The sequence below is a fragment of the Camelus bactrianus genome, chromosome 3 (assembly GCF_048773025.1).
Source record: "Camelus bactrianus isolate YW-2024 breed Bactrian camel chromosome 3, ASM4877302v1, whole genome shotgun sequence".
NCBI classification, from domain to species: domain Eukaryota; kingdom Metazoa; phylum Chordata; class Mammalia; order Artiodactyla; family Camelidae; genus Camelus; species Camelus bactrianus.
Window position 1 is genome coordinate 112,648,876 of NC_133541.1, and position 23,518 is coordinate 112,672,393.

At 42.1% G+C, this 23,518-nt stretch overlaps 1 protein-coding gene across 4 annotated transcripts in view; it reads left to right on the forward strand.

Moving 5' to 3' along the window:
- The window catches only part of SGCD (sarcoglycan delta), a 543,119-nt gene that overhangs the window by 202,895 nt on the left and 316,706 nt on the right, over nt 1-23,518 (forward strand). For all 4 annotated transcript variants that reach the window (XM_010970037.3, XM_045506731.2, XM_010970036.3 and 1 more), the window contains one exon: nt 259-447. In XM_010970037.3, the coding sequence (XP_010968339.1) occupies nt 259-447 (189 nt within the window). The remainder of the gene's footprint in view (nt 1-258; nt 448-23,518) is intronic.

Consider the following 23,518-nt stretch of genomic DNA (forward strand, 5'->3'; position numbering starts at 1 on the left):
CTCTCCTCCCATGGGATGTATGTTGCTGTCTCAGTGCGTCATGAGGGATGTCTGCATAGAACGAGAGAGCAAATCAAGCATCCAAGGGGCCACTTTTGTCCAGAGGAAATAGATTTTCAGAATTGTCAGGAGGATGGAAACATACTGACAGCAGTCGGCTGTATCTCTTCATCAGTTGATTTTTCCCCCCATTCTTCCTTTCTCTCTCTCTCTCTCTCAGCAGTTTAACGTGCTCCTCTCTCGCCCCATCTATTTCAGATGCCTCAGGAACAGTACACACACCACCGCAGCGCCATGCCCAGCTCTGAGGGGCCACAGGTTTACAAAGTGGGGATTTACGGCTGGCGGAAAAGATGCCTCTACTTCTTTGTCCTTCTCCTGATGATTTTAATCCTGGTGAACCTGGCCATGACCATCTGGATTCTCAAAGTCATGAACTTCACAATTGTAAGTCAAACCACACGGCTTGCTTTCACTCTCCTTGGGGGAAGGGAAAGCAGGGGGCAAGAAGAGGGAGTGTGGAAAATGAGGGTAGCAAGAGCCCAAATAACCTGCAATTTGGTGTTTTGTTGAAAAAAACATTGCTGTTCAGGTCACTTGAGGGGATTGACTTCTTTCAGATCTCAGTTCTTCTGAGGCTGCTAATCCGACTCTGAGACATTTACCTCCTGTACGACCCGTCGCATATGGTTTCCCTCCATTTTGATAACCGTGTTTCTGTATCCTGCAGTTTAAGCACTTTGAGTAAATAAATGCAGAGAGAGACGTGGGATAAATTCAAAGCAGTACGTTTTTCCCAAATTTTAGTTGTGATGAAGAAAGGTTTGTGAGGAAGAGGGTTGATACCATTGGAGCAAAATTCATCCTTGGAGCTTATCTAAGACTTTGCATGGTTAGTTGAGAGTCTCCTTGACTTTCAGGAGGGTATTTCTCTGTGCCACTGCCTGTGTAGGATGGAAATGAGAGGAGCGTCGCCGTGTATCATTGTTTCGGGATTTGGGTTGATGCTTCTTTGAGGAAGGTCTCGCTGTTGGTATCTTGGGCCACTACACAGATTGAACATTTGCTTGTTGAAGTTCATATGAAAAGAGCATCCTGGCAAAGTGATTTCCGGAGTTATTCTGAGGTTTTTCCCTAGAGCTTTTCAAGAGATCATAGCCATGTAAATAATGGCACTTATTAGTGAAGGCATAGCGGTCAGTGATCTGCTGCCCTGAAAATACTTTCTTCTTGTGACGTCAGAGGTAAGTAACTAGACTGGTAACAAAAACAACTGTCATTTATAAGGAAATTTGACCATAATACCATTAGCAGTCAGATGTGAAAATCCAAAATAAGATAGTGGGAATTTGCTGCTTCTGACACCCTGTGTGTAGACGTATCCTCTTGCCTTTTCTCAGGCCGCTTCTTCTGCTTGGGCTGCTTGGCTCCATCTTCCCTGCCCAGTAAAACCCCTCCTCTATGCTCCTGGAACTCCATTTCTGTATTTATTATTGTACTTGTCATGCCAGACAGTTTCTACGTGTGCTTCCCAGGCAGAGGGAACTTTGAGAATAGCAAGGGCATCTCTTCTCTGTGGGCCTTCATCCATCACTCATGGGAGGAGCTATTGGTCCTTGACTTGGGAGGACTCTGTAAACCAAGGTGAGAAACAGTGCATCAGAATGGCTCACTTTTTAACATTTGCAGCTAACACTAGGAAACTGAGCTTCTGTTTGTGGTGATAAGCCTAAAAGATGATACAGGTCCATTTCCATGAGATTGTAGGGGTCCCAGATAATATGTTCTCGAATGTTGGAGCACATTAGCTTCTACCTCTGAATCCGAATCAGTAAACACTTTTTGAACTTGGACCTCCTTTCTTTATAGACAAGCAAAATTCAGGGGAGAGCTAAGCAGGAGAGAGAATGATGTGATCAGATTTGGAGTCTAGATACCCGATCAGGCGAGGATGCACTAAGATGGAGAGTTTCTCAGAGCCGAAGGCTCAAAAAGGTGTCCTGAATTTTGATCTTAAGTCCAAGGGACCATCGTTGTCATGGGTTGATATACATGTTCTGTTGTGTTTTTTTTTTTTGTATTTCAAAAACTTTAAAGTAGAAAAACTCCTGTATTGTGATGTAAAACAGGAGAAGACCAAAGCTAGGGCAGTAGAATGGAGACTAAAGATTCAAAAGACATTTGAAAGATGGAATTGACACAGCTCAAGTACCGCATGGATAGCAGAGCTGAGGGATTGAAAGACAGTCTGGAACACTCCCAGTTTCTGGCTGCTGAGATGGTTCAATGGTGGGGCCAAAGGGAAAAAAAAAAAAAGATAGAATTTGTTACCTTCCTACTGGGACTTAGCTGGGACTCATGTATCCCCCCTAATACCCTGTATGGGGTTAATTTTTTTTTTTTTTTTACCTAGTTGGGCATGAAATTAATTTCTAGAACCTGAAAGATTTGAGGGTGAGTGTGGAGCAGAATATGACCTCAAACCTTGATAAGTCTGATATTACTCACATATGGCTTCCAGTGTGTGCTTTATCTGGCAGGCTTAATAAAGAGAGGTCTGCTGCACAAATGTCTGCTGAGTGGCAATTGACTCTGAGTGTACACGAGCTTGGGGAGCAATATGACATTAAGGTAATAATCTATACAAAATAGGCCATTTCCTGTAGTTAACTAAATTGATTGCCAAAGTTGAGAGTTCTTAAAGCTTTACCAAACCAAGTACTTACTGAGGTAAGAAGAATACCATTATTAGCCGTAATTGGTGCTTTATAATAGTAACGCATTTGAGCAAATAGAGCTGAAGTGCCAGAAAATTGGTCTTTCCCTGGGTGTTAAAAGCATATTCTCCATCAATCATAGTACAATACATATCCTTTTAGAATTATAATTCTATTCCACAAATAATAATTTACCAACATTGGAGATTTTGGAAAAGAGTGAGGTATGAACCAATGTTACATTGGAGAGTGTGGAGTCAAAGAGGAAAGAGAGCAAGAAATCAGTGAGATGACAGTGAAGCCCTTTATGCGAGGATTTAAAACTGTTGTCAATAGGAAAGAGTGATTATTTTTGCAAACCTGGAATGTTGAATAATTTGGAACCTGGAAAAGCTCACACTATAATCAAGCCCTCTGAGTCATAACAAACCAGGAGAATGATGTCATCTGAAGGCATTCCTGAGGACTTGGCAATTTATCCAAGATGGGATATCCAGAATTTTGCTTTGTTGTCAGATTTGTATTCAGTGCCGTCCCCAAGGGTGTATGCTGAAAGAGCCCTTCCATTATAACAGTCTGGACAAACATCCAACCAAGTTGTCTTTGTCCCGGCTATAAATCAGAAGAAAAATTATTTTTCTCTTCTCTGCTTTTAGCAGAATATTCTGGCACTCATTAGTAGGCAGGACAGCAAGCTTACACTTCTCTCCATTATTTTCCCCTACATGGAGGAGTGTTTACCTATGCTGTCAAAAGCTGTAGGTTAAGCCGTCTTAGTTTATCACATACTGTGCAGGGCCAGGGAACTAGTATTGTCTGTTCTGCACTAGTCACTGAGCTTGGCAGTTTAAAAAAAGAAAAACAAACTCCCATTTAATTTGCCAAACAACCCTACAAATTAAGTATTATTTTTTTTTCCACTTTGGTAAAATAAAACCCAAGGCCCAGAGAAGTTGAGTGACTTGTTAAAAGACACACAGCTAGTAAATAAAGGGTCAGATGCTTGACTTCAAAGTCCACCCATTTCCACCACACCATACTTCTTCCCACTAACAGCTATGATGATCTGGCTTTTCAACAAAACTCTGAAGCTGCCAAAATGGTTGATCATCTTTGTTACCCACTCTGTCATCCAATCACAAATTTCCCTCCCATCCAAGATGCCTACTGACCTTTTCTGCCTAGGGTAGTTCCTTGTAGTTCTGAATGTTCATTCTTTAACCCAGGGGTCTCTGCACTACAGCTGGTGAACCTCTCCCTTTACTGCCTCCACCTTTTGTTCTAGCCCCTTGTTATGTTTATGTCAACATTTCATTTAAACTTAATGATGCTCTCTCTGTCAGACGCTGGTGTGAAGACTCAGTGAGCTAATGCATGTCGGCAACAGAAAGCCATGGGGGGCTCCGCACCACAGTGCAGTGGTTGAAGGCCCAGAGTCTGGACACAGATACTCATCTGAGTTCTGCTACTTACTTGGCAAATTCCTCAACCTTTTTGCACTGCAATATCCTGGAGTAATAGTAGCTACCTATTTATAGGACTGTTGTGCAGAGTGAATGAAGTGATTTGATGCATGGAAAGTGCTTACAACAGAGCCTAGCACGTTGTAGTTGCTTTACGTTAATGTTTGCCGTCATCACATCATTGTCATCATCGTCATTTATTGAAATCTCATCTTGTACCCTTGCAATTTATAAGTACTATCTGACTTAATCCTTATGCAGATGGGTATTATTATGATACGAGTTTCACAGGGGTGGAAGGAAACTCAATAACTTGATTTGGGATCAAACAGCTAAAAAGTGGCATGAGCAGAGATTAAAATCCAAGCAGGCTGACTCAGGCGCTTCGTGTATTAACCAGTGTGACACATGGTGGGGCAGTGCGGAAAGCCCTAGCGTGAGTGTCGGGGAACTCATGAACTCCATGAACTCCATCACCTTTTCCTTCTGGGGCTCAGTGTAGAAATTAATGCACCGAAGCAGGTATTCTTTAGGACTGAAAGGCATCTTCCTGTTTGAACTCTACCATTTTGTCTTTCGAGCCTTGCCTTGACCATGTGAGATCTCACTCTGTAGAGGGCTGCCACTCCTGCCAGTGCATTCCAGCAGCCCAGTCCAAGTAACTTGGCCTCAAAGACCTCCCACAGTACTGCAGTATTGATCATCTACACTGTCATTGACAAGTGGTTATTAAGTGGCAAAACTTAAAAGGATTGGAAGTTATCAATAGGTGGCATGATCTTACTTAGTCCAGTGAGTGTGAAATCCCTCGCTGCTAGACGAGAGGAATCTTAGGAGTCCCCTGTGCAGAGATCCTCATTTTGCAGATGCCTGAACCAAAGTAGACGGCGAGGTTGCCTGACCCAGCTTCAGCATCCCAGCATGCTGGGAACCTCTCTGGAGCAGGGATGACTTTCTATTCATCTTTGTAGCCATGGCCCATTGTCTGGTGTGCAGCCAGCTTTCAATATGTATTTGGTAATTGTCAAATGCTTTTGACAGTTTTGTGCAGACCACGTACATGAGACAATGGATATCAAGTACCTGATCAGTACTGGGCCCATGATAGGTCCTTGATAAAGTACAGCTCTCTCTACCTGTGTTTAATAGATCCCCTAACTTCTATTTCTCTTTCCATTCATTAAAATGACAAAATCCAAACCACTGTTTCTTATGATGATCTAATAAATGAATGTCCAATTGTTTAATAAAAACCTAGACAGAACTGACTGGATAGTTTTCCTATATAACCCTCATAAAGACCCTATGAGGTAGGCACCACTATTACCCTTATTTTACAAATGAGGACAAGGAGGCTCCAAGAAGTGCAGTAACTTGCCCAAGGTGGTGCCGTCAGTGAGCGATGGAGCCGGGATTGGGTCGCAGGGAGCCTGGCACCAGAGCCCATGCTCTTAATCAGTACACTATCCTGCCCATTTTCCAAGGGCTATTTTTCATGAAGACAAATTGCATTTGTTCAGTGCAATGTCTAAAACATGATTTATTTACCCTAAAGTAAGATAAAGATCCACAGAGGGTCAGAGGAAGGCATTCTAATACTTGTAAATTGGACACCTTGTAAAACAGTAAAAGCCAGAGAGAACGGCTGGCGTGTTCCATAACTCAGAGCACTGACACATCATCCGTTCGGAGAAGGCTCAAGGACTGTGACCCGGTCAAACTCGCTCAAGTGGAGGGGAGTGAGGAGACATGTGCCGAGGGTTGGGAGGGGGGTCTCCTGGGTGCACGGATGGGCCTCAGAGTCATGGGACCCAGAGCACTGTCAGGACCCTGGGCCACTCTGGGGAGCCTCACCCTCTGGCTTTCCTGGACCCCTTGGCCCCGGTCTCGCCCTGGAGCCTCGGCTTCTGTTTGCCTTCCAAGGTCCCCCTCCCTGTGTTGTGCTACCAGGTATCTCCCCGCCTTGATCCAGGTCTCCTGCATCCTGGGAACTTCAACATGTGTGTGCCTTTTTCTTTTTCTTTCTTTCTTTTTTTTTCTTTGCAGCTATGAACTGCATTATTCTTTTTTTCTTAACTGAAGTATAGTCAGTTTACATTGGTGTATCAATTTCTGGTGTACAGCATAATAGTTCATTCATACATATACATATAAAGGTTTATTTTCATACTCTTTTTCATTATAGGTTACTACGAGAAATTGCATGTAGTTCCCTGTGCTGTACAGTATAAACTTGTTGTTTATCTATTTTGTATGTACTAGTTAGTATCTGCAAACCTCAAGCTCTCAATTTATCCCTTCCCACCTCCTTTCCCCTCTGGTAACCATAAATTTGTTTTCTATATCTGGGAGTCTGTCTTTGTTTTGTAAATAAATTCATTTGTCTTTTTTTTTTTCTATTTAAATTCCACATATAAGTGATATCATAGGTATTTTTCTTTCTCTTTCTGGCTTACTTCACCTGGAACGACAGTCTCCAGGTCCATCCATGTTGCTGCAAATGGCATTACAGCAGTCGCACACCCGGGCATATATCCAGAGGGAACTTTAGTTCAAAAAGACACATGCACCCCAGTGTTCATAGCGTCACTGTTTACAATAGCCAAAACATGGAAGCAATCCAAATGTCCTTCAAAAGATGACTGGATAAAGAAGTTGTGTATTTATGCAGTGGAAAACTGCTCAGTATGCACGTGCCGTTGACCTTTTCTCAGTAATGACCTTTCCCTTTCCCACCTCTCCCAGCTGGAGTCTCTTGTTGATACCCAGGGGAAATCCCAGAGAGAGAACTGCACTGGCTCAGCAGAGTTTACACATCATGTCGTACTTGCTTGGGTGCCCGTCAACCATGTGTGATGCCTGATCAGTAGTGGCCAGAGAGGGGGAGGTCATGTAGTCAGAGTCCTGGCCCCTGAGCATCCAGGCCGGGACTTCCTTCCCATGAGGTCAGAAATTCACTTGCAACTCGTCTCTACATTTGATCTTCCATAAACATTACCCTTCTGAAGCTTTTCTCTAATTTCTCTCTCTCTCTTTTTTTCATGGAAGTCCACCCAGATTAAGCTCATAACTCCCTTTTGTGTTTGCTGTACCTGGTGTCATGCAGTGAGGGGACAGGTAGTACTGGGTTTTTTAAAATACTTTCCTGGTTCCCCTATGGAGACAGTAACCCTCAACTGTCCATCTTCATATGCACAGCTTTAAATAGCTCGCTTAGCATATAGTAGGTACTTAAAATGTTTATTGAATAAATGACTGGGAAAAATTATGAATAGCCCGTCACTTTAAATTAAAATGTGTAAAGATGGGTTAATAGGGCTTTATATGGCTTTTAAATTGAAGTATTAGTTGATTTATTAAGGTAGACAGATCATAAATGAGATGAGTGCTTGAATTTGATTATGAACAGGTATTTTTAATAGAGACACTCCCTCCTGTGTATCGACTACCGGCTACATTTTAATTACATGAGAAGGAAGTGTGAAATAGAGTAGAAGCAGGCGACGTCATCCTCATTAATACACAGATTTGCTCAGCAAATGAGAGAAAATGATATTATTGGCTTTAGTTACACTTTTCATTTAACACTGTTAATGAATATGGTGTGTGTGTGTGTGTGTTTGTAGCATGTGATTCAGCTTGGAGGCCAGCTTCACTTGGGAACTTGGAAAGCCTTTTTCTGTTGAGAACACTGTGCCTCCAGCTCTCAGTGCTCTGTCTCTTGTGGTCCCTTTTTCATCCATTAGCGCAAATTCATCAAGCTGAAAAATTGCCAACGTGCTACTTTTAAGGCGGCATGAAAATTGTAATGCAGAAAAACAAAGGACAAAAACAGTCCTGGGATATGTGTCTGTAATGTCCTCTTTGGTCTGAAGCTCACTGCATTTTATACCTCTCCAAAAATGCAAATCATCAAGGATGATCTTGGTCACTGTAATCGTTGCAGAATAAACCATGCCTGGTACAAATTTGTACAATTTATTGGGCACATTTGCTTCAATTCAGTTCGTATTTCTTAAGCACACTGTTTGTGCAGTACATTGCGGTTTGTCTGGTCATTTAAGATTATAGTCAAGGAAGTCCTGTACTTTAATAGATCATAATTTACTAGGCAGAAAGAAACATGAGTCATTTTAATATGTTCTGCAAATGACAAATCTTTTAAGAGAGTATAAAAGAAGAAATTAGTTGGTGGTGAGGGTATAGCTCAGTGGTAAAGCGCGTGCTTAGCATGCATGAGGTCCTGGGTTCCATCCCCAGCACCTCCATTAAAAATAAATAAATACATAAACATAATTACCTCTTGCTCCCACCCCGCCCCCCAAAAGAAGAAATTAGCTAGAGCTGGAAGGCACTGGAAGACTTCTTGAGTTGAGTCTCAGAGGATGGATATGGCCTTTGAATGGTGTTTAAAGCTGAGAAATTAGCCTGATGGTAAAGCCTGAGGTTTTAAACTCGGTTGGGACATCCCAGACACTCTGGTTCCAGTGTTGAGAGCCCAGGCCTCTGGAGACAAAGGGTGGGGAGGAGAAAGAGAAAAGTTGGAGCTGATGCTAGTAAAATTCAACAGAATGCAAATTTTAGATGCTCTTGAGAGGTCGAACTGAGAAACTTGAGTTCCAGTTATAAACATGACTGGGCAACATTAGACTATTATTAATCATGACCTTTCCCACTTACTATCATTTTCATATACTCAAAATTCACTTTTTTATGATTCTAGAGTTGAGAAAAATAAAGAATGCCAGAAAATCTCCCTGGAAGTATTTCTGTCTTCTTAAATCACACATAGCCACTCACTCATAGGATTTTTAGATTTTTTCGGTCACGCAGCTGTGAACTCTGAAGGACTCTGAGAAATCGGAAGTTGTCTTCACAGCTTGGCCATCTCCCCACTCTTACTGAGGCATTATGCAATCGTAAGAGTGAAGTTCCACATCCCAAGGGGCGTATTACCACCAGAAGCTGGAGGAGCAGTCCTTCCAGGGCAGACAGGAGTTTATTCAGACTGTAAAAGAGATGCAGTAGTAAATATGAGCTTTTGCAGGTCACTTGGATTGCCTGGGTCACCAGGTAGGAGTTCTAAGTTCAGAGAGGCTTTGTAAGTATTTGGTCTAGAATGGCATTGTCCAATATGGTATTAAAATTAAGTAACATTAACAATTCAGTTCCTCGGTCACACTAGCCATATCACAGTCAATAGCTATGTGGGGTTACTAGCTGCCTTCATGAACAGAGCAGACAGAAAACACTGCCGTCATAGCAGAAAGCAGGTCTGTAATCTGCTAGCTGACCTCTTAGCTTGGTCTTGGAGAGCATGCGGAGTGAACATGGGCGAGGCAGTTTTTCATTTCCCTCCACAGAACAATTTTTGCCTTTCCTTTCTGTGCCCTGGGCAGTTTTTAAGACCTGGAACCAATGGATTAAGGTAGGAAAGCAAACAAAACAACTCAGTGTAACGGATGATAGAGAAGAAAGGTTCTTATAATCCGATGAACAGATGGCCCAGCAGAACTACATTTATAGCAGCTTTGTTCCTTTTCCTCACGCCCTCCTCCGTCTCCTCTCCTCTCAGTATTCCCACTCGGGTAGGTAGTCAGACTGTGATAGATCTTTCTTCTTGCCCGTGAGGGACAAGGTGGACCTTTGATTGGTGAAGAGCTGTATTGAGCGGGGCAGGTCAGGGACCACTTCTGAGCCTCAGTCTCTGAACCTGTAAAAGATGCAGTTTGACCAAATGATCTGTAAGGTCCTTGACAGCTCGTCTAGTTTCTGTGTCTAATTAAAGGATCCTCCCATACTCTTTGACTCAGAATGAGAGAGACTGAATCTTTTTTTTTTCCCTCTAACAGTGTATGTGTGTGTACATGTGTTTGCTCACACTCTTTATTTAGTCAAAAATCCAGGATGCTAAAAGCTAGGAAATAGAGCTCATTTGCTGTATTTTTTTATGTTTGATCTTAACCCATTCAGTTATTTAATGAGTAATGAGCCTTCCTATCCATTGCTATACAACCCCCCCCCCCCAGAACTTAGTGGCTTAATATAACAGGAGTCTCCATTTAGAGTGGAGCTCAGTGGGAATAGCTTCCCTCTGCCCCCTGATGTCATCACCTGAGCTGGAGAGACTACAAGGCTGGGGTTGGCTCAACACTTGGGGCTACAATCATTTAGAGGCACGCTTACTTACATGTGTGAGCAGTTGATGCTGGGATCTCTGCAGCCTCCACATGGCCCTTCCATGCAGGCTAATTTGGGCAACCTGTCCGCGTAGTGTCTGAATTTCAGAATGCGTGTTCCACTTAAATGAGGTAGAGGTGCCTAATGCCGTCATGACCTAGACTCAGAAGGCAGGTTGCATTACTCCTGCGCTCAGTTGATGAAGACAGACACAAAATCTGTCTAGATTCAGGGGAAAGGCACACAGACCCCCTCTACCTGGGGGAGTTACACAGTTCTGGAGGAGCTTGTAGGACGGGAGGTTTTTGTGGGTTGAATGGCAGCCCCCAAAAGATACATCCTTGGCTTAATCCCTGGAACCTGTAAATGGTACGTTATTTGGCCTTATGTAGGTTAAGGATCTTGAGGTGAGGATATCATCTTGGATTATCTAGTTGGGCCCTAAATGCAAAGACAGTTGTCTCTATAAGCATCAGGTAGAGACAGATTTGATAAAGAGGAGGAGCAGGCGGTATGGCCATAGAGGCGGAGGCTGAAGTGACTTGGACACAAAGAATGCCCACAGCCTCTGGAAGATGGAAAAGGCAAAGAAGGGATGCCCCCCCAGGCCCCCCTGGGGGAGTGGAGCCCTGCAGCCTCCTTGATTTCAGACTTCAGGCTTCCAGAAATGGGAGAGGATGAATTTCTGTTGTTTTAAGCCATCATTCTGTGGTCATTTGTATGGCCGCTACAGGAACTAATACACAGATAGGGTTCTGGTCATCTTTGGAAAGGACGGATTCATCCCCGTTTAGGATGGTTCAAATTTTGGGGTTTTTTCTGGCGGTTTATTTGTTTGAATCAAGATTGAAATAAGACCCACGCAGTGTAATTGGCTGACATATCTCTTAAATATCTTTTAGTCTTAAAATGTATCCTCTTTTCTTTTTTTTTTTTTTTTAGTAAACTTTATTCTTTCAGAGCAGTTTCAGGTTCATAGCAGGATTGAGCAGAAAATACAGAGTTGGCACATAGCCGTCCCCACCCACATATATATACTCCCCTACCCTCAGCATCCCTCATCAGTGTGGCACATTTGGTACAGTCAGTGAACCAACATGGATATATTATTATCATCCAAAGCCCATAGTTTACATTAGGGTTCACTCTTGATGTTGTACATTCTATGGGTTTTGATAAATGCATAATGACATGTAGCCACCACTATAGTAGCATACAGAATAATTTCATTGCTCTAAAAATCCCTTGTACTCCATCTATTCATCCCTCCCTCCCTCTCTCTCCCCAGACCTTTGGAAACCACAATCTTTCTATTGTTTCTGTATCTGTGCCTTTTCCTGAACGTGATTTGGTTGGAATCGTATAGTTTGTAGCCTTTTCAGACTGGCTTCTTTCATCTAGTAATATGTCTTTTAAATTTCTTCCATGTCTTTCATGGCTTGATAGTTTTTTTTTTTTTTTTTTACTGCACATATATTTTTTAATTTACATATATGTGCTATTCATTGTTTCTAAGAACGTTTAGAGCTTTAGCTTTTTAAACTTACATAGTTATCAAAGGAATAAAGCCAATGTTGCAAGAGTGACATGCGTTCAGTAGCTCGAATTTCAAATTCAGCTCTTTTCCACAGGCTAGAGATACTGGGTCTGATCCTGTCTCATGGTGCTGGGCTGTAGCTCCCAGCTGGTGTGGGTAACCACCAGGGTGAACATCCAGTTCACTTACAACCATCCTGTACCTATACAGCCGTTCTGGTTTTCACTTTCAGTACAGTATCCAATGCATTACATGAGATAATTCCATACTTTATTATAAAATAGGTTTTGTGTTAGATGATTCTGCCCAACTGTAGGCTAGTGTAAGTGTCTTGAGCACGTTTAAGATTGGCTGGGCTAAGTCGTGATGTTCAGCAGCTTAGATAAGTTAAATGCATTTTCAGTTTAAGGTATTTTCAAGAGATGGTGGGTTTTCAGATTATAACCCCATTGTGAGTCGAGAAAGATCTATACAGTCTGCGCAGCAACAGCACCACCCACTGCCGCTGGCCGTACAGGTACCGCACGTTGTACCGAGCCCGGTGCCGAGTGCCCACCTGTGTTCTCGCATACTGCGTGCGGCGACCCTGCGAGGGGGTCCTGTTACCTCCCCTTTATCTGCAAGGAGGCTGAACCACAGAGAGCTTGCTCAAGCTGCCCAGCTTCTTCAGCTAGTAAGTGATGGCGTCAGTCTATATCGTGGATGTCTGTACACGTATATGTGCAGGTACACAAGTATGTCTAACTTGAACGTTTATGCTGTTGACTTTCTTCAGATACGGTGACTGCCCCAAAAATAAATGTGTCGTAACCAGTAATGTATTTACTTGCAGAATTTCCAGTGGCTCTGAGGGTCATTGTGTAGCCAGGAGTAATGAGGACTGGGCATTTTAAAACTACTTGAGTGCTGGTTCAGTCCTTGACGACTTAAGCAGTTTTAGCTGCATGAATATTTTAAGGAGTTACACTAACTACAGAATTGGCGCCTGTGTTATAAGAATCATAGTTTGGTTGCCTTTTGAATTATTTTTCTGCCTTCACTAAGCCACATGTGAATAATCTAGCTAAAAAACAAATTTTTTTGATACATAAAAAGTGAAATAATAGGAAAAAAAAAAGTTCTCACTAGGAACATAGCTTTTCTTTTTAATGGGGGAAACCTAACCAGAATGCTTGTACAGATAAAATTATGTGCTTTAGCCAGCTTTATTAGTGGAAAACTTCTTAGTGTCTTTTAACATTTGATTCGCTGATGGTGGGTGCTCTGTGTTTACTGTTATAGGGTGAATGGTAAGTGGAACTTGGGGTCAGTTTAAGCCTTTTCCAGGGGAAAGCAGTACAGTAGAGCACTGAGTCATTTAATAGCCATTTACTAAGTATCCAGTGTGAACAGACAGCGTGATAAGAGCCCTGATGTGTGGTTCCCTCCACAAAAAACTAACAGTTCAAAAAAAAAAAAACCAATATCATTATCATCACCATGTCAGCAAAGTCATCACCTTATTTCAACGAGCATTTTTAGGTGCTCCGACATACCAAGAGACACAATTAAAGAGCACAGAATTCCACTCCATCCTCATACCAGCCTTCAGGTTTGTAAAAGTTCTTGGCACCTTCGAAAGTTGGTTCATGTCTGTTGCATTATGTGATTCTCTACAAACACACCCATGGTGAGACATGGCAGGGATAATTTGATTTTACCCTTTTGATTGAAGGGGCAGCAGTGGATGAGTGATCTGCTTAAGGTCTCATGCCTAATAAGTAGAGCAGTCAACCTCCCAACTTTAGAATAAGTAAGAAAGAACAATGAGCAATTGAGCTCCGCAGCAAATGCCTTTTGCAGATTCAAGCCAATCACTGAGCCAACGTCTGTGGGATATGTGGTAAAAGACTGGGCACATTCTTGTCCCTTAGCTGGCCATCATATTCTGGTTGGCCAGTCGAAGAGGGTTTTGACCTTTAGTACACCCACTTAATTGGCCACTATAGGTAGCATGTTTTCTCTCTCTGACAGATCTCTTAACTCCAAGATTAAAAAAAGGAAGCACTCTTCCTAAGATCCACAGAGAGAGGGGAATAATCATTTGGGCCGTTCACTTGTTCACTCACTGGGTTAAACCCACTTTGTGCGACACATAGTTGTTTGCTGTTTTGGAAATTCGCATAAGCAATTTCAGACATTCACAACTGAAACCTGTGTTGCAGTTCTTGGCTTGGAGGGTTTCCTGAGAGCAGGGATAATTTGTCTTGTTCATTTACTGGTGGAGAGCCTTGGCCTTCTGATTTTTGTGGTTTTCTTAGAAAAATAATTTCCTGGCACCAATTAAGTGAATGAATGGTTTCTATTTGAAACCTTCAACTCTTCAAGTCCCATGCTACTCTGGTTAGTATCCAGGACAGCTAATGAATGAGTAACGGGCATTCACTCAACAGGTATTTGCTGAGTTCTTCCTGTGGGCCAAGCACTGGACGAGGTGCTGGAGGTACAACAGGGAACAGAAGTAACCGCAGCCCCTCCTCTGAGAGCTTACTGTCTAGTGAGGGGACGTAGTCATGTGATCAAACAAGTACATGGGAAAACGCTGCCATGATAAGGCGATGCTGCAAGAACTTGTGAAGGGTGATTTGGTACAAAGGGGGGGCTTCCAAGACATGGTGATGGTACAAATACTAAAAGTGAAATGGAACAAAGGAAAAAGAGATGACGGCAATCTAGTAATGTATGTGGATCTTTAGAAAATCTGATAACAGTAGTTTCCTCTGTGAAGGGAGTTGGGCAGTGGTGGGAGGTGGGATGGTAAGGCAGGCGGGAGCCAGTGGAAGTCAACTTTTCCTTGTTTGACCATCTTCTATTGCCTTTTCGCTTGAAGAATGTACTTATGTAATACTTGTGAGATTCAGAAAAGTAATAATGAGCTAAAAGGAGAAAAAAAGAAGAAAAATCATAAATAGAAAAGAAATAAGGATGTCTCAGGACAGCTGCTTTCTTTGAGGACCATTTGGCTACATCATGGTTGAATTAGGGACCTCATCTGTAAGGATGAATACGGACTGTAATTCCCACGTGTAATACAAATACTTCCTGCATTAGAAAAGGGAGGTTGTTTACAGTAAGTCTTTTGCTTTTTCCATTGGCACCTACTGAATTTGGCTACTCACAGGTCCCCTAAAGGCAGCATTTGCATGTATTATTGTCGTTGGTAGAATGACTTGTACTGAGAGCTTATTCTATGCCAGACATGGTACTGAGCCCCTAACATGGAGTTTATTATTTAATCACTATAACAAACCTAAAAGACGGATCCTATAATTATCCCCCTTTCCCAGATGAGTAAACTGAGGCTTAGAAGAACGATCCAGTCCCTCCTCCCATAGTTGCAGTAAATGGCAGAGCTGGGATATGGAGGGAAACTGAACCCTGAGCTTCTAACAGCTCTGCCATACACCCTCTCACAATACTCTGCAGGCTGAGAGGTCAAGGTCTTCATTCCTCAGAGCCTCAGTCCCCATGCTGGGGCATTACTGGGATGGTTCAAAGAGTCAGCAGCAGGGCACGTGGAGAACACTGATAGTCTGCAGTCTCCCTATGATGATTTCTAGACCTTCTAAGTGCACGCACATTAGGATGAATACTTCTTACTCCCAGCTGGTAGTGTACCTCCTACAGAATATACCGAGAAATTGTTTTCTCTTTGTGTTTTCTAATGGGACTTATTGATTCTCTTCTCTCATGTTGGACAAATCACTTACTGAATTTAAAGAGGTTCGGAGACCTCACTGCCGGCAGACTTAATTACGCCGGAGCACATCCTCTCAGTCTAGACTGCCCAGCTTCTTGGCTCATTTTCTGCCATGCTCTCATTGTCCAGAGTTCTGAAGCCGTGGTGCCAACTGATGCTTTGGAAGGATCCTGATGTATGAAAAAATGTGATGTCAGAGAAGGAGGAGGTATGATTAACAGGCTTTAGAGAAGACAGACCTGGGTTCCAACCTCAACTCTGCTACTGTTGAGCCAGGTGTTATTGGAAAAGTAGCTTAACTTCTTTGAGCTTTGGTTTACTCATTTCTAGTAATGGGATTCATAATATGTGCTGTGCAGAGTTGTGTTCAAGATTGGAGCCAACCAGAAAGTAGAGCGTGGTGGACACCCAGTGAATGCTTATTACTATTATTGTTGTCAACTTGAATGCTTGGAGAGTTGCCCTTCAAAGAAGAGAAAAGGATTCAATTGCTAAAATTCAGCACAGGGTCACAAGCTCACTTTTAAATGAATGACTAATGCAATCTTGAAAGCATATTTCATTTGGGTGTGGCTGAAAAATCACCCCAGCTACAAGAACTGTATCACTCCATTATTTTTTTCCAATACATTATTGCTGATTCAACTTGAAACAGAACTGTGTGAAACACAGGAAACAATAAAGCCTATAAAGAAGCCAATACTAAATAAACGAAATAATTGTGTATTGTGGTATGTCCTCCGATGGAAGTAAAGAGAGAGATGTGACAGCGTATAACAGGGCATGGCTCGCTTCAGACCCAGATCAGCATACACGTCTCTGGAGAGGTGAAGTTTAGCAGGAGCCTGAAGAATGGATTGAGGCAGCCAAAGATTGCAGACTTAGAGAAGAGCAAGTTCAAAGGCCCCAGTGGGGAGAAGGCAGGGTGTAGGCAGTCTCCTGTGGTGGTGAGAAGAGGGAGTTGCTCTTTGGTACTCATGGGAGGAAGAAACGCTCCTAAGAGGCAGTGAGGGAACAACACACTTGCACTTGGCACCCAGCTCTGTCCTCTGTCATTTACGAGAAGCCATTTGACCTTTAATGGTTTGTTCCTGATGTGTGTGATTTGATGCTCACGTAAGTTAGTTCAAAAGCCTTGCCCTTTTGGAAGCCCCATGCCTATAGCTGGTTCATTCAAAGCCAGTATCCCTATCTGTCAGGCAGACTGATTGTCCAAATGCCCTGGAAATATTGGAGATGGTGTGATGGCTGTTAACCTTATTGGCTGGCCTCTGAGATGGCAACATTGTAGAAAATTTTTCAGTAAAGGATGCATTGGAGAGCAATGTATGAATATACATTCCATTTGGGTTTTTTGCAGAGTCCATAGCAATCTTAAAGTATCATAAATGGGCTCCATTACCTAATCAGGGAATTCAAGCAATCTATTAATTGCCATTTCTGATTATTTGCATTTAATTAAGGGGTACTCTTGAGAAAACGAAGGACAGCATAACCTCAAACTATCGCTTTACATCTTGGATAATTGACTATAATTTCTGTCTTTGCTGCTCTCCAAAACTGTTTATTTCTCCAGATGGTTCCTAAAAACTATGATTTTTACCTCTTTCCTTTCAATGGATAGCCAGGGGTTTCTCATAAAAGCTTACACGGTGTAGTTTTCTCGACTAAATTAAAGCTTAATTAGCCAAAATCCAGATCTGTAAAGTGTATACAAGCATAATTAATTTCAGTTAATTGCATAAATAGCTTTCCCATGCAAACAGTAATCTTTTCTCTACTGACCTCTAAACATCAGATTTCAGGTTATCTCTGTTTCTAGCCTTCCCTGGTAATGCTAAATCAACTTGCATAATTCTAAAAGTATTACTCTTTGCTTTGATTTATGACTTTTATCATGGAAGTCAGTGATTACCTTGGCAACCTTTGTTTCACATTTTGAAAATGCAATGAAAAAAAGTGTCCTGGAAGAGCATTGCCTTTGTGTCGATGGAAGCCCAAAAGAAAAAATCAGAAAAATAATTTCGATCTGTTCTCCTAAGCCCACTACTTCTCATAAAGTTACCTAGGCTTTTTTAGTCTATTTGAATGACAGTTCAAATTACATTGATCAGCTAAATGTCAAAAAGAATAGCTGTTATTTTCAAATCTCCCAATATTTCCAGGACCTCTCTTCCTGAGAAGAATGATAACTTTACCGAACACTGAGGATGAGTCTCTTGCTGTGGACGCTATTCCCTTTGCAGATGTCTGGAGAAAGTCATATTTAATCCTAAGGAATTATTCTCTAAAAACATGCCTTCTCACTTGATTGGCAATTAAACTTTCTTGGGAGTCCCTCATCATTTCCCTGACAAGTCTTGCATATGCACTGAGGATGGTGCAACTCTCCCTTCTCTCTTCCTTGTTCATCTTCTGTAAGGAAGTGGTTGTTGCTTGTGGTGATCTTTCAGAAGACCTGGGAGCTTTTCTCAGGAGCACCCAGCCAAAGTCACCATCTGTCTCGCTGGCCTGAATGCCATCACATGCCCATCTCTGGACCAGTAACTGGCGAAGGGAGCATGATTGCAGTCATTGGTTTCGGCATGAGTCTGGAGTCCCATGCCTGGTACCCAAGGCCTGGGCAGGGAGGTATGAGAGCAAAATGAAAATGAGGTTCATCCCAAGGGAATTGATGGAGATGTTGGGAAAGCAATCACAGGTGCATCTCACGGAGCTGAATTTACTGCATTTTCCTGGGATTATAACAGCAGAAGTCTGGGGAACCTCTTGACTTTAGAGTGACTTTTGCTTCAGGATGGTCAGTGTATGAAAATTTGGAATCTGAAAAGTGCTCTTTCTTGCTACATTTCTCCAAGGCTCATTAACAACCAGAAGCAATTCAAAAGGAACATGTTTTCAGTGACTATCTTATTATTAGCTTCAGGGCTACATTTTTTTTTTGATGCAATCCACGGAATATTTAGAAAGAACGTGGCACTTCGCAAAATTGGCTTTGGGGCCGTGCCTGGGTTATAGTTGGATGGAAAAGTGTCTGGCGGTTGCATGAATTGAAAAACCTTTGTTCCATCTCTAGGCTGCTGTTAGCCATGAGCATTTGGGGGAAAAAAGAGAGAAATCCAGTGTGTGTGTGACTTTCAAAGGCTCTGTAGAGGTTCACTATATCTTTTTAGTCTTGTATGCAGAACGCTAGGAAGGTCGTCTTCCCCTCTGTGTATGAGGACAGCCTTCCTACCTTTGTGGGGTTTCCTCTCATTTCAGAGGATAAGAAATGGGAACTGGCCATTGTTAGTAACAGGAGAGTGCTTCAGGAATAATGAGAACCACAATTCCTTTTCCATGAGGATCGGTAAGGCAAAGGTACACACATACTTGGTAGCTTTTCCTAAATAGCTATCATTACCGTTTTCTTTCCACAACCATGTGGAGTCTCATCCTTATTAAAGTCAGGACACTTGAGTTATGGTCTGGGCTTTGTTACAAGCTCTGGGGCCTCGAGTACACTACTTGTACCCTGTGGGCATCCTGGTACCTGCTGATAAAATGGACAGTTTCAAAGGCACCCAGAACCAGGTTATATCTCAGATAGCTTTAATCTTTAGAGTTGTAAACATCTGGAAGAAGGAAATGTAAAAACACAGACTTGTGGTTTAAAAATGGCATCTTACTTAGCCTTTCTTAACTCTCTCCTAAAATGTCTAAGATATGGCCGAGGATGAGGAATTATCCCATCATCGAACTAGGAATGGCAATCAGTCTCTCATCAGACTCCTGGAGGAATTTTCACGAACCTTTAAAGTTTATGAAACCGTGTTAAAGGACCCAGTTAAAGATACTGTATGTTAAGCCATAGGGAATAGAGAACCCCTCCCTCTCCTTTGGAAGTTCCTTAGGTGATGCTTTAACTTTGGACCCATATTTGTGCCCTGGATATAAAATCCAGTATCAGTAGCATCTGGGAAGATGAACATTTCCTCTTCTGCATGGGTGCTGTTTTTGAGTCAGTCTGCTCTTCAATTCTCTTCCCCTGCAGGGAACACACACATGCATATGTACACGAGACATATATGCACACATACACATAGATATACATATACACATATTTATACATGGCCATACACATACACCTGTACACACACACACATATATGCATACAAATATATACACACACGTGTGTATATATATACATAGACACACATATAAACTAGTAAGAGGCTATAATCTCAAAAAAAAAAAAGAAAAACACCTGCCAGAAATAGGGAAAGAGCCAAGGCATGCTGTGTTTTGGGAGATGCAGTTCCCATATATAAAGCTCTTTAAGCAAGAAAAGGCACAAGGATTCATGTATAGTCAAGCAAACTGCAAAAAAGTTGTCCTTCATGAATTTCACATGTTCACAGTGTGAAACATGAGCGTCTTCCCAACATCTGCAGGAAACTTTAAGCTGCAGTTGTGAGCAAGGCAGTCAGTCAGTGTCCGTGGGGGGCAGAGGACGCACCTGAGGGCAGCATCACATCTAGGTAGGTCTTTTCTTTTTGTGTGAACAGAGGCAATACAGAGCCTATAGAAAGGCGGGGGGAAAGAAAAAACAACCCTACAAGATAAGGAACAGAAATATCACCCATCACCGTGAAGACGTGAGAAAAAGCACTACAGGAAGTGATGTACTTTACAAATCAGAAGAAAGATTTAGAAGACTGAGGGGTAGGTGGCGGTGAAATGGGGAAAGGTTACTGTGATTTCTGTGTGACAAAAGCATGGAAGTGCACAAGGACAGGTCAGGTCAGAAAAAAGGTCTTAGAACCAAGGGAAATGACATAGGAACCATTGTAAGGGAACTAAAAGGGCAATGATGGAAGTAAAACCCGCTAGGGAATCAGCAAAGATTCATATCGAGAAACAGTAAATCAGCTGAAGTGAAGAGTAAAAACGAAATGCTTTCCCAGGATGAATAAGAAAGAAAAAGTGACAAAGCAGAAGAAAATAAAGATAATTACACAGAGGATAGAGAATGGGTTATAGAACTTGTTTCCAAGAACTGTAGAAATTCCTGAGGAACAGACTAAAGCCAAGACTAACACATCAAAGACATAATCGAGGAAGATTTTTCGGAGTTAGATGTATTTAAAGGTTTCACTGAGAGCCGGATAAAATAAATGAAAAGACAACCACACGCAGATACATCCCAGGCAAAATACATGTTTGCAGTGTGGAAACACAAAAATCTTACAAAAGAACAAAAGTCATGCTGCTCAAAGGATTCTTCTTTAGAGTAAAGCAGAAAACAGTGGACTAGCTAGACACTTCTGAAGGGAACAGTGAACCCCAAGAATGTTATAGTCAGTGAAATTGTTTACCTTATAAGAGAAAAACTAATATGCTTTATTACTATTCTAAGCCTCACAAAATATCTCTTCTGCCTTCCCTGTTTGATCCAGACACCTGAAAACTAAGGACAAATAAAGAACCCTCAGATGAGAGGGATGTGATATAAAATGACTCATAGGTAAGCTTTAAAACCATTTACAGGGGAAATATTTCTGAAAGATTCCTGAAAATTATAAAATAGAATTGTAAACAGGTAAAAAATGTGTGTAGTATGTTAAAATGATATCCAAAATGCCGGACTGCATCACAAAGGCCCCAAAAGGGTAGACAGGGGATGCAGAAAGGGGAGATGTAAATGTGGACAAAGTTCTGTGTATTACATAAGCACAGTGAAAAAAATACCATTTCTCTCTTCACTTTCACAGTAAGTAAAGTGTGACATTAAGAATATTTTTAAAATAAGCAAATAAAACAAAAAGCTTAAGAGTATATTTCTTCTAAACCTGGGGCCAGAGGAGGAAGAAATTTTGATGCAGAAGCCAAGACAGATAGCACTCAACAGACAAACGAGCATGAAGGGTATCAGATTAATTCAAAAGACTCAGTCCAATTAAATTGCTAATTCTAACACAGAAACAGTCATGTAGCTTCATGGCATATCTGACTCTGCAGAACATCATTCAATCATGGATCTTGGATGAGGGAGGTTCATTTAGACACTCTCTCCCGCTGCCTCATACAGTGTGGACGGTCCCCCCTGGATCTGCTCCACAGCAGCCATAGGCCATAGTGACTGGTCCTAACCACAGCCAGGCAGGAAGTCAGGGGCAGGCTTGGCCACGGTAGAGCGCGTGCCCCCCCCCCCCCCCAAATGGTGTCCGGTGTGTTCCACCCTGCTGTGCTTGCTATTGTAAACCAGATAGTTACTGGTGGTGCCTTTCAGGTTTGTTAATGCAGCGTAAGCATTGTGCCAGGGATAAACAGCGTGCCTTATCTATGTTTGACTTTCAGAAATGCTATGGAATCTTATGTGGAAACCATTGTTCTTAGTTCTCTGGCACTTTAAATACTTTTTTTTTTTCCCTTTAGATGAGAAACTTCTTGGGAAGCACTAAGACTCGCTCTAGCTTTTACTGACAAAAAACTGGGATTTCTCTTCAGTGTCTTCCTCAGGAATAGTCTGTCTTGTATGCAATAGTGCGTAACTATATTTATTATTTTTTATCTTCCAGTATGCAGTGTCTCTTCCAGAGAAAACCCTGTCCTAAAAAGCAGGAGGAAAGGCTTCTTTGTTACTCAAAGTAATTTTCTCATTCTTTGGGGGCCTCTGGAGCATCGTTTCTTAAATAGCAGTAACACTTCATCTCCCTCCAGCGGTGGGGTAGACCAGATGATCCCCTGGGACCCCGTCTAGCTTTCAGCTGTATGGGTGTTTGTGGGTAGCTATGTGTATGAGAGAGGGCTTGGTTTAACAAAAGAGATAACAGATTATTACCCACTTCGTAACAAGGGGTATAAACTGATGATTTCTTTGCCTACCCCAGGCCTTAGAACTGAGTTGAGAACATAGTTGATATTATACCACAGAGACTTGGGTTTATGACATTGTGCTTTCTCATGTCTCCTAAGGTTACAGGAGGAAACTGAAGAGGAAATTGCGGGCTTTGGATTAGGAGTCAGGAGGTCCTAGTAGCAGATCTGTATCTAATGTGGCCTAAGGCAGTTCACTTAGATTTCTCTGTGTTAAATTTCCATTTGTGAAATGAAAGCTTTGGGTTAGATTAGGAATCACGGACTGTTAATTGACCAAACTGGCTATCGGATTGTGTTACTGGGCTTTCAGGGCATTGAGATTTTTTTGTCGTCGTTAATACGGAAAGCCTTTAGAGGAAGTGCCTGTGCCCTGTGTTTCCCCGCAGTCCTCACCACTCCCTGTCGCATGACCCCCATCCATGCCACTCATTTATGTTTGCCATGTTAGCCTTTATAGATATTTGATAGTGATGTCAAAAAAAAAATTTTATGTTTCTATCATTAGCTTTTCTGCTCTGCGAACTCTGGACAGTCAGTGTGCAAAGGTATTTTTAATAGACTTTGGGGGTTAAAAACTATTTGACTAATTAGAATGGATTGATGTGGAAAAAAATGTCAATCTAGGAAGACACACCAGAGAAATTCCAAATGGGTTTTAAAATGGAAATAGAAAAGCTGAATCAGGCTCCTTGTTTTCAGGTGCCTTCTCTTTACAGTCATTAGTTTGGCCTGAACTACACCAAAATGGTCCTAATGGCCCCAGTCACAAGAGCTATTACAGGTTGTCTAACTTGGTTAAATTCTTTTCTGCTTTAAATTGTTAATGATTCGGCATTTCACGGTTTGAATCAGGTGCTCTCCGAGGGCACCTTCCTTAAAGGTCAGTCACTCTCCAGAAACCTGCGTCCAAGATTAGGATTGCAGATTCTGCTCAGTGACCTTGGGAGAATAATTATGTATTAGACACAGGACTCACAAGGCACTGCTCTATGGCAGGGGACTCCTGGTTGGCAACGCCAGG